This window comes from Penaeus vannamei, chromosome 14 (genome assembly GCF_042767895.1).
Source record: "Penaeus vannamei isolate JL-2024 chromosome 14, ASM4276789v1, whole genome shotgun sequence".
In the NCBI taxonomy this organism is placed as follows: domain Eukaryota; kingdom Metazoa; phylum Arthropoda; class Malacostraca; order Decapoda; family Penaeidae; genus Penaeus; species Penaeus vannamei.
Genome location: NC_091562.1, coordinates 7,410,296 through 7,423,527, shown reverse-complemented (window position 1 = coordinate 7,423,527; position 13,232 = coordinate 7,410,296). Strand labels below are relative to the sequence as shown.

The 13,232-nt window shown below is 32.3% G+C and overlaps 1 protein-coding gene across 1 annotated transcript in view; it reads right to left on the bottom strand.

Annotated features, from left to right (window-relative positions):
* Positions 1 to 3,343: 3,343 nt before the first annotated feature.
* Positions 3,344 to 13,232, bottom strand: part of LOC138863911 (uncharacterized) — a 26,241-nt gene continuing 16,352 nt past the window's right edge. The window contains exons 3-12 of the mRNA XM_070129413.1: positions 12,726 to 13,007; positions 12,507 to 12,537; positions 10,940 to 11,277; positions 9,569 to 9,808; positions 7,704 to 7,985; positions 6,244 to 6,337; positions 6,056 to 6,171; positions 4,968 to 5,240; positions 3,588 to 3,869; positions 3,344 to 3,392 (exon numbers count right to left, since the gene is read on the bottom strand). Of these exons, the coding sequence (XP_069985514.1) occupies positions 3,344 to 3,392; positions 3,588 to 3,869; positions 4,968 to 5,240; positions 6,056 to 6,171; positions 6,244 to 6,337; positions 7,704 to 7,985; positions 9,569 to 9,808; positions 10,940 to 11,277; positions 12,507 to 12,537; positions 12,726 to 13,007 (1,987 nt within the window). The remainder of the gene's footprint in view (positions 3,393 to 3,587; positions 3,870 to 4,967; positions 5,241 to 6,055; positions 6,172 to 6,243; positions 6,338 to 7,703; positions 7,986 to 9,568; positions 9,809 to 10,939; positions 11,278 to 12,506; positions 12,538 to 12,725; positions 13,008 to 13,232) is intronic.

Sequence of the window (13,232 nt, the reverse complement as noted above, 5' to 3'; positions counted from 1 at the left end):
AATAATAATGATAGTAATAATAATAAAAATAATAATGAGAGAAATAATAAAAAAATAATAATAATTAACAAAAATGATAAAATGTATAAAAAAAATGATAAAATATATAACAAACACGGCAATACATATAACAAAGTGATATTATATATAATAATAATAATCAAATTTATAACAACAATAATAAATATTAAAAGCATAATAATAATAATCATGATATTTATGGCAATCATAATAATGATGATGCTCGTACTACTATTACTACTAATGAGAATGATAACAATAATAATGTTTATCTTGATGATGAATATTTGATTCTCATTAATACAATCAGTATAGAAAACCGCAAACACAATCATATAGATAAACATTTGTAAAGTGAAAAACAAAAATTCTTTAGACAAAAAATATGAGCTTCATTTAAAAACATCTTTGATCATGTGTGAGAGTAAATGCACTTACAGATTGCAATAGGTGAAAGTTAATTAAGGTAGAATATTAAAAAACACAATGCCTTCATTGTATATACATTGGTCACCGGGGAGTTAGGTCTGTCGGTCGAGTCGCTTGACCTCATACGACCTTTGAACCACTCGGTAGTACTTGCATCAAAATCAAGTCACTCGGCAATACTTACATGAAAACCAGGTCCTTGTGGCAACTTTTCACATTATCAGGAGTACCAGCACAATGATCACATCAACAAGTTCCTCATTACCCGTTCCTGTGAACACCGTGCCTTGTTCACCTGTCATGGGAACCATACCTGTCGTAGTAGAGTGTGAATCCCACATTTCAACAACTGCTTCTGATGTAAACAGTGACTTACTGTGCACACCACAGCCTGGAGTCCAGTGTGCGATGCCTGTGGTGGAAGCGGTAGCCTGTCGCAGGAAGGCAGTGCGGAAGACAAGAAGGTTTGGCGGTCGTCAGTCTGAGTCTCCTTACGCGAGGAGAAGGTTGGTCTACGAGGCGGAGAGGGAGGAGTAACAGAGCTTTATATTTATATGACCCGAGACTTATCTCACAATAAATAGATATCATCATCTCTTGTTTACTTATAAGTTTCCTGTAATCTTTCGTTAATTTTTGTTATACATAGTAATATATGAAAAATAACTGCAATTGATTTCTTTTAGATATTTTAGTAATTACATGAGCGATGTCTGTGGAAGACCAGTAAGTTTAGAAGCCGTCTGAGAGTTCTTGCATGGTAAGACTAAAAGAACCTCTTTTAGGGCTACTATGGTAAAATCTAATGACTTGCGGACATCAAAGTATATTTCAAAATCCTATTGTAATGAATATGTTTATGATGATTATAATGAATATGTTCATAATGATTATGAATCTGTTTATGATGATTATGAATCTGTTTATGATGATTATGAATATGTATGAGGATTATGAATATGTTTATGAGGATTATGAATATGTTTATGATGATTATGAATATGTATGAGGATTATGAATGTGTTTATGATGATTATGAATATGTTTATGGTGCATATGAATATGTTCATGAAGATAATGGATGACTATGATTATAATTATTGTTCTGATTATGATTATTATAATAATATTTTGTTCTGAAGTTTATTATTATATTGATTACTTTTGATCAACATCGTGATTTTTATTGTTGTGGTTGTTCTTGTGATCGTTAGTTAGGGTTGTCATAGTTATTATGATAATTACGATTGTTATTGTTATGATTATCATAATGATTATTATCATTTTTTCTATCATTATAGTTATTATTATTATTATTATAGTTATTGTTATTATCATAATTATTGTCATAATCAATATATTCTTGTTGTTAACACTGTCATTATTGTTATCATCATTGTTTTTATTTTAACTGTTGTTATTATTATCATTATTGCAATTATCAATCCTATGGCAATTATCATTATCTATTTAATGAAAGTAATGTCTCAGGTAATTTGCCTGCCACTATATGTGGCAGGCAAATGGAAATATGCGTCTTTTAGTCTTTTCCTGCAAGAATTCTCCGATGGCTCATAAACTTTCTCGTCTTCCACAGACGTCGCATATGTAATTACCAAAATATATGAGAGAAATCAATTGTAGTTAAACAAGAGATGATAATATCCATTTATTGTTTATTGAGAGATAAGTCTCGGGTCATATAGATATAAAGCTTTGTTACTCCTCCCTCTCCGCCTCGTAGACCAACCTTCTCCTCGCGTAAGGAGACTCAGACTGACGACCGCCAAACCTTCTTGTCTTCCGCACTGCCTTCCTGCGACAGGCTACCGCTTCCACCACAGGCATCGCACGCTGGACTCCAGGCTGTGGTGTGCACAGTAAGTCACTGTTTACATCAGATGCAGTTGTTGAAATGTTGGATTCACACTCTATTACGACAGGTATGGTTCCCATGACAGGTGAACAGGGCACGGTGTTCACAGGAACAGGTAACGAGGAACTTGTTGATGTGATCATTGTGCTTGTACCCCTGATAATGTGAAAAGTTTCCACATGGACCTGGTTTTCATGGAAGTATTGCCGAGTGACTCTGAGGTCGTATGAGGTCAAGCGACTCGACTAAGTCAGGTGAGTTCACTTAGTTTTGGGAAGTCTCGCTTCACCTGGGCCTTTTCTCTGGAGTGGCCCGGCTGACCTAACTAACCGGTGAACAATGCATATACAGTGGAGGTATTGCGGTTTTTAATGTTTTCAGCTATTGTAATTCCTATTATTAGTTATTTTATCACATGATGTAAATTAAGCTCATATGAATCTCTTTTTTTTTTTCTTACTCATATATCAATATGATTTTGCACATATTGAGAATCAAATATTTATTATTATTAGTAGTAGTAGTTGTTGTTGTAATAGGAGTCATTGTCATTACCATCAGTATTATTTTGTTACATTTATTATTATTGTTATCAATCTTAATCTTACATCAGTATTATTGTTATTGTTAATATTATTACCATTATCATTATTGTTATTGCACAAATTATTTTTTTGATGAAATTAATATCTCAGATGTGTCTGCTATTATATATTCCCAATAAAATTCTAATTAACCATCAATTCCACATAATATAAATATGCCTATTGGTTTTTCCTTTGTATAGGGAAATTAGACGCTCCTCACACTGTAACATATGCCCTCACCAGCACATGACTAACGCTAACAAGATCTTTGTGTCAGGAATGGTAAACCGTAAACTATCTTCTAAGAGCGACGAAAACATGGTCTTCCTAAAGGATTTTATATATATATGCTTTGATGTGTTTACCACTGCAGCCCTAACAGAAATCGGAGCAAATATAAGATTCTTTCAGTAGTATCATGCAAAAATCCTCAGACGGCTCTCAGACTTTGTAGTCTTCCACAGACATCGCACATATAACTACGAAAATATCTAAAAGAATTTATTTTTCATCTCATAAGATTATTATGTATAATAAAAAATAAGCAAATAATACAGTAAATTGATAAGTAAACAATAGATGACAATATCCATTTATTACATATTGAGAGAGAAGTCTCGGGTCATATAAATATAAAGCTCTGTTACTCCTCCCTCTCCGCCTCGTAGACCAACCTTCTCCTCGCGTAAGGAGACTCAGACTGACGACCGCCAAACCTTCTTGTCTTCCGCACTGCCTTCCTGCGACGGGCTACCGCTTCCACCACAGGAATCGCACGCTGGACTCCAGGCTGTGGTGTGCACAGTAAATCACTATTTACATCAGATGCAGTTGTTGAAATGTGGGATTCACACCTTACCACAACAGGTACAGTTCCCATGACAGGTGAACAAGGCACGGTATTCACAAGAACAGATGACAAGGAACTTGTTGAGGTGATCATTGTGCTTGTACTCCTGATAATGTAAAAAGTTGCCAGAAGGACCTGGTTTTCATGTAAGTATTGCCGAGTGGGTCAGATGTCGTATGAGGTCAAGCGACTCGACTGACTGACCTAAGTCAGTTCAGTTCACTTAGATTTGGGAAGTCTAACTTCGTCAGGGCCTTTTCTCTGGAGTGGCCCGGCTGACCTAACCGGTGAACAATGTATGTACAATGAAAGTATTGCGCTTTTAATATTTTCTTTATTAGCATCCAACCGTTGCAATTTTTATGTTACGTTAATATTTCATACATGATCAACAATGGTTATTATTAATATTATTGTTACTTTGGTACTATTGTTATTATTGTTATTATTAATATTTTGACTAAAATTGTTATTATTAATATTTTGAGTAAAATTGTTACTATTAATATTTTGACTAAAATTGTTATTATTATTATTATCATTATTGTTTTTCGGATTATCATTGTTATCATTGTTACTATTCTTGTTATTACTAATATTATTATCATTAATTTATATTATTATTATTATCTTTAATTATTTATTATTATCTTTAATTATTTATTATTATCTTTAATTATTTATTATTATCTTTAATTATTTATTATTATCTTTCCCTTTTTTATTATTATTACTTTTATTATTGTCATCATTATAATCTTTCTTATCATTAATATTTTATTTATCGTTATTGTTATCATCATCAATAGTGTTATTATTTTTTTTTATTATAATTATCTTTATTATTAGTATTATTATTGTATAGATTATCATTATTATTATCTGTATTATTATTGTAACTATTATTATTGTTGCAACCATAATTATTGGATTTATTAATTTTTATTTAATGGACCCGACGTCTCATATAATTTGCCTGTCCTTATTCGATGAAATTAAAAATCAACGATCTATCAATTTCACATAATGTGAATATGCTTGATAGTTTGCTCTTTGTAAAGGGAAATTCGACCAAGAATTTGTATTTCTGTGCGATAAGTAAACAAGAGATGATAATATCCATTTATTGTAAATTGAGAGATAAGTCTCGTGTCATATAAATATAAAGCTCTGTTACTCCTCCCTCTCCGCCTCGTAGACCAACCTTCTCCTCGCGTAAGGAGACTCAGACTGACGACCGCCAAACCTTCTTGTCTTCCGCACTGCCTTCCTGCGACAGGCTACCGCTTCCACCACAGGCATCGCACGCTGGACCGCAGGCTGTGGTGTGCACAGTAAGTCACTGTTTACATCAGATGCAGTTGTTGGAATGTGAGATTCACACTTTAGTACAACAGGTATGGTTCCCATGACAAGTGAACAAGGCACGGTGTTCACAGGAGCAGGTAACGAGGAACTTGATGTGATCATTGTGCTTCTGATAATGAGAAAAGTTGCCACATGGACCTGGTTTTCATGTTAGTAATGCCGAGTGGCTCAGAGTTCGAATGAGGTCAAGCGATTCGATCGTATGAACTAACTCCCCGTTGAACAGTGCATGTACAATGGTTTTGTGGTTTTTAATATTCCATGTTTATTAAGAATTAGCTGTTGCAATTTGCATATTCATTTACTCTTTCACACACATGATCAACGGATCATATGATTTTTTTTATGATTTTTTCATAAACATATATTTATATGTGTTATTTAGAATTAAATATTAAGATTCAATATCATGATCATCATTATCATTGTTACTGTTATAATTAGTACTAATAATAGTACGATAATTTTCATAACCATCAATGTTATTTTTAATCATTATCATTTAATTATATTTACTGTTCTTATCGTTATCTATTTTATTATTATTATTATTATTATCTTCGATATTATTATCATTACTTTTCTTATTATCATTATTATTATAGCGGCTAAGAATTCGTCTTTTCATAGGATTTTGAAATATACTTTGATGTCAGCAAGAACCCTGCAAGAACTCTCAGACGGCTCCTAAACTTACTGGTCTTCCACAGACATATCTCATGTAATTACTAAGACATCTAAAAGAAATTAATTGTAGTTATCTTTCATATATTACTATGTATAACGAATATTTAACGAAGATTACAGGAAACGTTTAAGTAAACAAGAGATGATGATATCCATTTATTGTTTATTGAGAGAAAAGTCTCGGGTCATATAAATATAAAGCTCTGTTACTCCTCCCTCTCCGCCTCGTAGACCAACCTTCTCCTCGCGTAAGGAGACTCAGACTGACGACCGCCAAACCTTCTTGTCTTCCGCACTGCCTTCCTGCGACAGGCTACCGCTTCCACCACAGGCATCGCACGCTGGACTCCAGGCTGTGGTGTGCACAGTAAGTCACTGTTTACATCAGATGCAGTTGTTGAAATGTGAGATTCACACTCTTATACGACAGGTATGGTTCCCATGACAGGTGAACAAGGCACGGTGTTCACAGGAACAGGTAACGAGGAACTTGTTGATGTGATCATTGTGCTTGTACTCCTGATAATGTGAAAAGTTGCCACAGGGACCTGGTTTTCATGTAAGTATTGCCGAGTGGCTGTTATGTCGTATAAGGTCAAGCGACTCAACCGACTGACCTAACTACCCGGTGAACAAAACATATATGATGAAAATATTGCAGTTTTTAATATTGTATCATCATTCATCTGTTGGAAGTTTTATGTTTAATTAATCTTTCACACATATAATCAATGATGTTTAAAAATGGAGTTTATTTAAATTTTCTTAGGATTCTTCCTTACATCATATTTACATGATTTTGTATTTGCGGTTTTCTATCCTGATTGAGATTGAAAATCAAACATTTATTATAATGATATTCATCATTTCTGTTATTGTTATTATCATTAATAGTAATAGTAGTCGTATCATAATTTTTTACCGTCAATATGATGAATTTCGTTATCATTATTTTTGTTATCATTTTCTTTCATTACTATTTATTGTTCTTTTTATTATTATTGTTACTATTATTGCTGTTGCTGTTATCAATTTTATTATTAGTGTTATTTTTATTATCATCATCATCATCATCATCATCATCATCATCATCATAATCATAATCATAATCATAATCATAATCATAATCATAATCATAATCATAATCATAATCATAATCATAATCATAATCATAATCATAATCATAATCATAATCATAATCATAATCATAATCATAATCATAATCATAATCATAATCATAATCATCATCATCATTATCGTTATTATCATTGTTAATATTGAGAATATTTTTGTTATCATTATCGTTGCTTTATTATCAATATTGTTATTATTCTTATTGTTATTATAGTTATTATTATCATTATTATTGTTATAATAACTATTGTTACCATCATTGTTAATGTCATTATTATTATCATTATCATTGCAGTCATTGTTAATTGAATTATTATTAAATATTTGGTGAAATTAATATCACAGATAATGTTTCCTCTCAGGATCTGTTCCAAATAAAAACAAACGATCCATCAATTTCACATAATACAATTATGTCTAATTCTTTATCCTTCGCAAAGGGAAATTCGATTCTCCTCATATTGTAATATACACCCACACCAAATTACAAATAACATGATACTTGTGTTGGAATTTTCAGAAGGGACTCCTAAACTTTCTGGTATTCCACAGACATCGCACATGTAATTACCAAAATATTTTTCATCCTATAGAATTACTATGTATAATAGAAATTAAGCAAAAAAAATCCAGGAAGCTGATAAATAGACATGTGTTTTTATATATATATTTAATGTATTTTGAGAGATAAGTCTCGTGTCATATAAATATAAAGCTCTGTCACTCCTCCCTCTCCGCCTCGTAGACCAACCTTCTCCTCGCGTAAGGAGACTCAGACTGACGACCGCCAAACCTTCTTGTCTTCCGCACTGCCTTCCTGCGACAGGCTACCGCTTCCACCACAGGTATCGCACGCTGGACTCCAGGCTGTGGTGTGCACAGTAACTCACTGTTTACATCAGATGCAGTTGTTGAAATGTGAGATTCACACTTTAGTACAACAGGTATGGTTCCCATGGCAGATGAACAAGGCACGTTGTTCATAGGAACAGGAAACGAGGAACTCTTTGATGTGATCATTGTGCTTGTACTCCTGATAATGTGAAAAGTTGCCACAATGACTTGGTTTTAATGCAAGTGCTACCGAGTGGTTCAGAGGTCGTACGAGGTCAAGCGACTCGACCGACAGACCTAACTCCCAGGTGACCAATGCATACACAATGAAGGTATTTTGGTTTATGATATTCTACTTTAATTATCTTTTACCTATTGGAATTTGTAGGTTCGTTTACTCTTTCACACATGATCAGAGATGTTTATAAATGAAGTTCATATCAATTGTCTAAAGAATTTTTGTTTTTCACTTTACAAATTTTTATCTATATGATTTTATGCTTGCGGTTTTCTATATTGATTGCATTAATGAGAATCAAATATTGATCAAGATAAACATTACTTTTGTTGACATTCTCGTTAGTAGTAATATCAGTACGAGTATCATCATTATGATTACCATAAATATTATAATTATTATCATGCTTTTTCTTTTTATTATTACTATTGTTGTTATAAGTTTTATCATTACTGTTACATATATTATAATTTTTGTTACATGTATTACCGTTTTTTGTTATAAGTTTTATTATTTTTGTTATACATTTTACCATTTTTGTTATATATTTTACCATTTTTGTTATACATTTTACCATTTTTGTTATATATTTTACCATTTTTTGTTCTTGCTAATACTATTATTTTTTATTATTGTCATTATTACTATTATTATTATTGTATTGTATAACCATTATTATCATCTTCAATATTATTATTAATACTTTTGTTATTATCATTATTATTAACGCATTTTGCTATTATTATTATTATTATTGTCATTATTATTATTGTTATTATTATCAGTGTTATTTTTATTATCTTCATTATGATTACTATTTTTATTGTTATTCCAATGCTTATTAAAATCAATTTTTATTTATTTGATGAAACAAATCTCAGATCACTTGTCTGTCATCTTTTGTTCCAAATAAAAAAATACATAATATAAACAGACCTAATAAGGGAAATTCGACTCTCGCATTATAATATATGTCCCCTTCTAGCTTATGACTTATGCTAACAAAATCCTTCTGTCAGGAATGGTGGAGAAGAGCGGCTAAGAATTCGTCTTTTCATAGGATTTTGAAATATACTTTGATGTCCGCAGTTTTTACCATGGTAGCCCTAAAAGAAGTTCTTTTAGTCTTACCCTGCAAGAACTCTCAGGCGGCTCCTAAACTTACTGGTCTTCCACAAACATCGCTCATGTAATTACTAAAATATCTAAAAGATATCAACTTTTCATATAACATTACTATGTATAACAAAAAAATAATGAAAGATTACAGAAATCTGAAGTCGAGCAACCATAAGATTCTTTATTTTCCATTCTACAAGAATTATGAGACGGCTCCTATATTTTCTGGTCTTCCAAAATATTTGAGAGAAATTAATTTTAGTTAATTTACTGATAAGTAAACAAGAGATGATGATATCCATTAATTGTACATTGAGAGATAAGTCTCGTGTCATATAAGTATAAAGCTCTGTCACTCGTCCCTCTCCGCCTCGTAGACCAACCTTCTCCTCGCGTAAGAAGACTCAGACTGACGACCGCCAAACCTTCTTGTCTTCCGCACTGCCTTCCTGCGACAGGCTACCGCTTCCACCACAGGCATCGCACACTGGACTCCAGGCTGTGGTGTGCACAGTAAGTCACTGTTCACATCAGATGCAGTTGTTGAAATGTGAGATTCACACTTTACTACAACAGGTATGGTTCCCATGGCAGGTGAACAAGGCACGGTGTTCACAGGAAAAGGAAACGGGGAATTTGTTGACATGATCATTGTGCTTCTACTCCTGATAATGTGAAAATTTGCCACAAGGACCTGGTTTTCATGTAGGTATTGCCGAGTGACTTCGAGGTCGTATGAGGTCAAGCGACTCGACCGACAGACCTAACTCCCCGGTGACTAATGCATATACAATGAAGGTATTGTGGTTTTTATTGTTCTATCTTTATTAACTTCCAGCTATTGCAATCTGTATGTTTTACTCTTTCATACATGATCAGAGATATTTATAAAGGAAGCTCATATCAATTGTCTAAAGAATTTATGTTGTTGATTTTTACTTTATAAATTTTGATCTAAATGATTTTGTACTTGTGGTTTTCTATATTGATTGTATTAATGAGAATCAAATATTCATCATCAAGATAAACATTATTTTTGTTATCATTCTCATTAGTAGTAATAGTAGTACGGGTATCATAATTATGAGTACTGTAAATATCATAATTATTATCATGCTTTTTCTTATTATTATTTATTGTTTATTATTATTATTATTATTTATTGTTTATTATTATTATTATTATTTATTGTTTATTATTATTATTATTATAAATTTTATCATTATTGTTTCATATATTATCCTTTTTGTTATATGTGTTACCATTTTTGTTATTACTAATATTATTGTTATTTTTATCATTGTCATTATTATTATTACTTTAGTTATTACTATTATTCTCGATATCATAATTATGATTATTTATATTATTATAATTATTTTCCTCATTTTTATTATCATGATTATCCTTATGACTATTGCAATCTTCATTATGCAATCAATAATGTTATTACTTTGAAATTAATGTCTCAGATCATTTCTCTGTCATTATTTGATCCAAATGAAAATTAACCATCCATCAATTTCAGAATAAATCTGAGCTTGGCCTTTGTAAAGGATAATTCTACTCCTCAAACTAATATACCCCCCCCCCCTCCCACTAGATCTAGCAAGACTGGTAAACCGTAAGCTTTCTTCTAAGAGCGACTAAATATTCGTCTTCCTTTAGGATTTTGAAATATGTTTTGATGTCAGCGAGTTATTAGTTTTTATCACAACAGTCCTAATAGAAGTCAATCAAACATAAGATTCTTTTAGTCTCATGCTACAAGAATTATCAGACGGTTCCTACCAAACTTTCTGGTCTTCCGCACTGCCTTCCTGCGACAGGCTACCGCTTCCACCACAGGCATCGCACGCTGGACTCCAGGCTGTGGTGTGCACAGTAAATCACTGTTTACATCAGATGCAGTTGTTGAAATGTGAGATTCACGCTTTATTACAACAGGTACAGTTCCCATGGCAGGTGAACAAGGCACGGTGTTCACAGGAACAGGTGACGAGGAACTTGTTGATGTGATCATTGTGCTTGTACTCCTGATAATGTGAAAAGTTGCCACAAGGACCTGGTTTTCATGGAAGTATTGCCGAGTGACTCTGAGGTCGTATGAGGTCAAGCGACTCGACTGACTGACCTAAGTCAGTTCAGTTCACTTAGATTTGGGAAGTCTAGCTTCGCCTGGGCCTTTTCTCTGGAGTGGCCCGGCTGACCTAACCGGTGAACAATGCATATACAGTGGAGGTATTGCGTTTTTTAATGTTTTCAGCTATTGTAATTCCTATTCTTATTTATTTTATCACACACTTGATGTAAATGAAGCTCATATGAATCTTTTATGACTTTTCCTTACATATATATTAATATGGTTTTGTACTTAGAAATGATAATCAAATATTTATCATCATCATTATTATTATTATTACTATTATTATTATTATTATCTAGTTGTTGTTGTAATAGGAGTCATCCTTACCGTCAATATTATTTTGTTACATTTTTTATTATTTTGTTTCATTTTTTATTATTTTGTTACATTTTTTTGTTATTTTGTTACATTTTTATTATTTTGTAACATTTTTTATTATTTTGTTACATTTTTTTTATTATTTTGTTACATTTATTATTATTGTTGTTATCAATCTTATTATCATTATCATTATTATTGTTATTATTATAACTATTATTATTATAATAATAATAATAATTATTATTATTATTATCATTACTATTATTCTCATTTTTGTGGTCAATATTATCGTATTATTGTTATCAACACTATTATTGATATTGTTATTATTACCATTATCATTATTGTCATGGCACAAATTATTTATTTGATGAAATTAATTTCTCAGATGCGTCTGCTATTATATATTCCCAATAAAAACTAACCATCCATCGATTCCACATGAAATAAATATGCCTAATAGTTTTTCCTTTGTATAGGGAAATTAGACGCTCCTCACACTGTACTATATGCCCTCACCAGCACATGACTAACGCTAACAAGATCTTTGCGTCAGGAATGGTAAACCGTAAACTTACTTCTAAGAGCGACGAAGACATGTTCTTCCCAAAGGATTATATATATATATATATATATATATATATATATATATATATATATATATATATATATATATATATATATATATATATATATATATGCTTTAATGCTTTCTATATATATGCTTTTATGTTTACCACTGCAACCCTAACAGAATTCGAGCAAATATAAGGTTCTTTCAGTATTATCCTGCAAAAATCCTCAGACGGCTCTCAAACTTTCTAGTCTTTCACTGACATCACACATATAACTACGAAAATATCTGAAAGAATTTGTTATTTTTCATCTCAACTTACTGGTCTTCCACAGACATCGCTCATGTAATTACTAAAATATATAAAAGAAATCAATTGTAGTTATATTTCATATATTACTTTGTATGACAAAAATTAACGAAGATTACAGGAAACCGATAAGTAAACAAGACATGATGATATCTATTTATTGAGAGATAAGTCTCGGGTCATATAAATATAAAGCTCTGTTACTCCTCCCTCTCCGCCTCGTAGACCAACCTTCTCCTCGCGTAAGGAGACTCAGACTGACGACCGCCAAACCTTCTTGTCTTCCGCACTGCCTTCCTGCGACAGGCTACCGCTTCCACCACAGGCATCGCACGCTGGACTCCAGGCTGTGGTGTGCACAGTAAGTCACTGTTTACATCAGATGCAGTTGTTGAAATGTGAGATTCACACTTTATTTCGACAGGTATGGTTCCCATGACAGGAGAACAAGGCACGGTGTTCACAGGAACAGGTAAGGAGGAACTTGTTGATGTGATCATTGTGCTTGTACTCCTGATAATGTGAAAAGTTGCCACAGGGATCTGGTTTTGATGCAAGTATTACCGAGTGGTTCAGAGGTCGTATGAGGTTAAGTAACTCGACCGACAGACCTAACTCCCCGGTGACCAATGCATATACAATGAAAGTATGATTTTTAATATTCTATCATTATTAACTTTCAACTATTGCAATCTGTATGTTCATTTACTCTCACACATGATCAAAGATATTTATAAA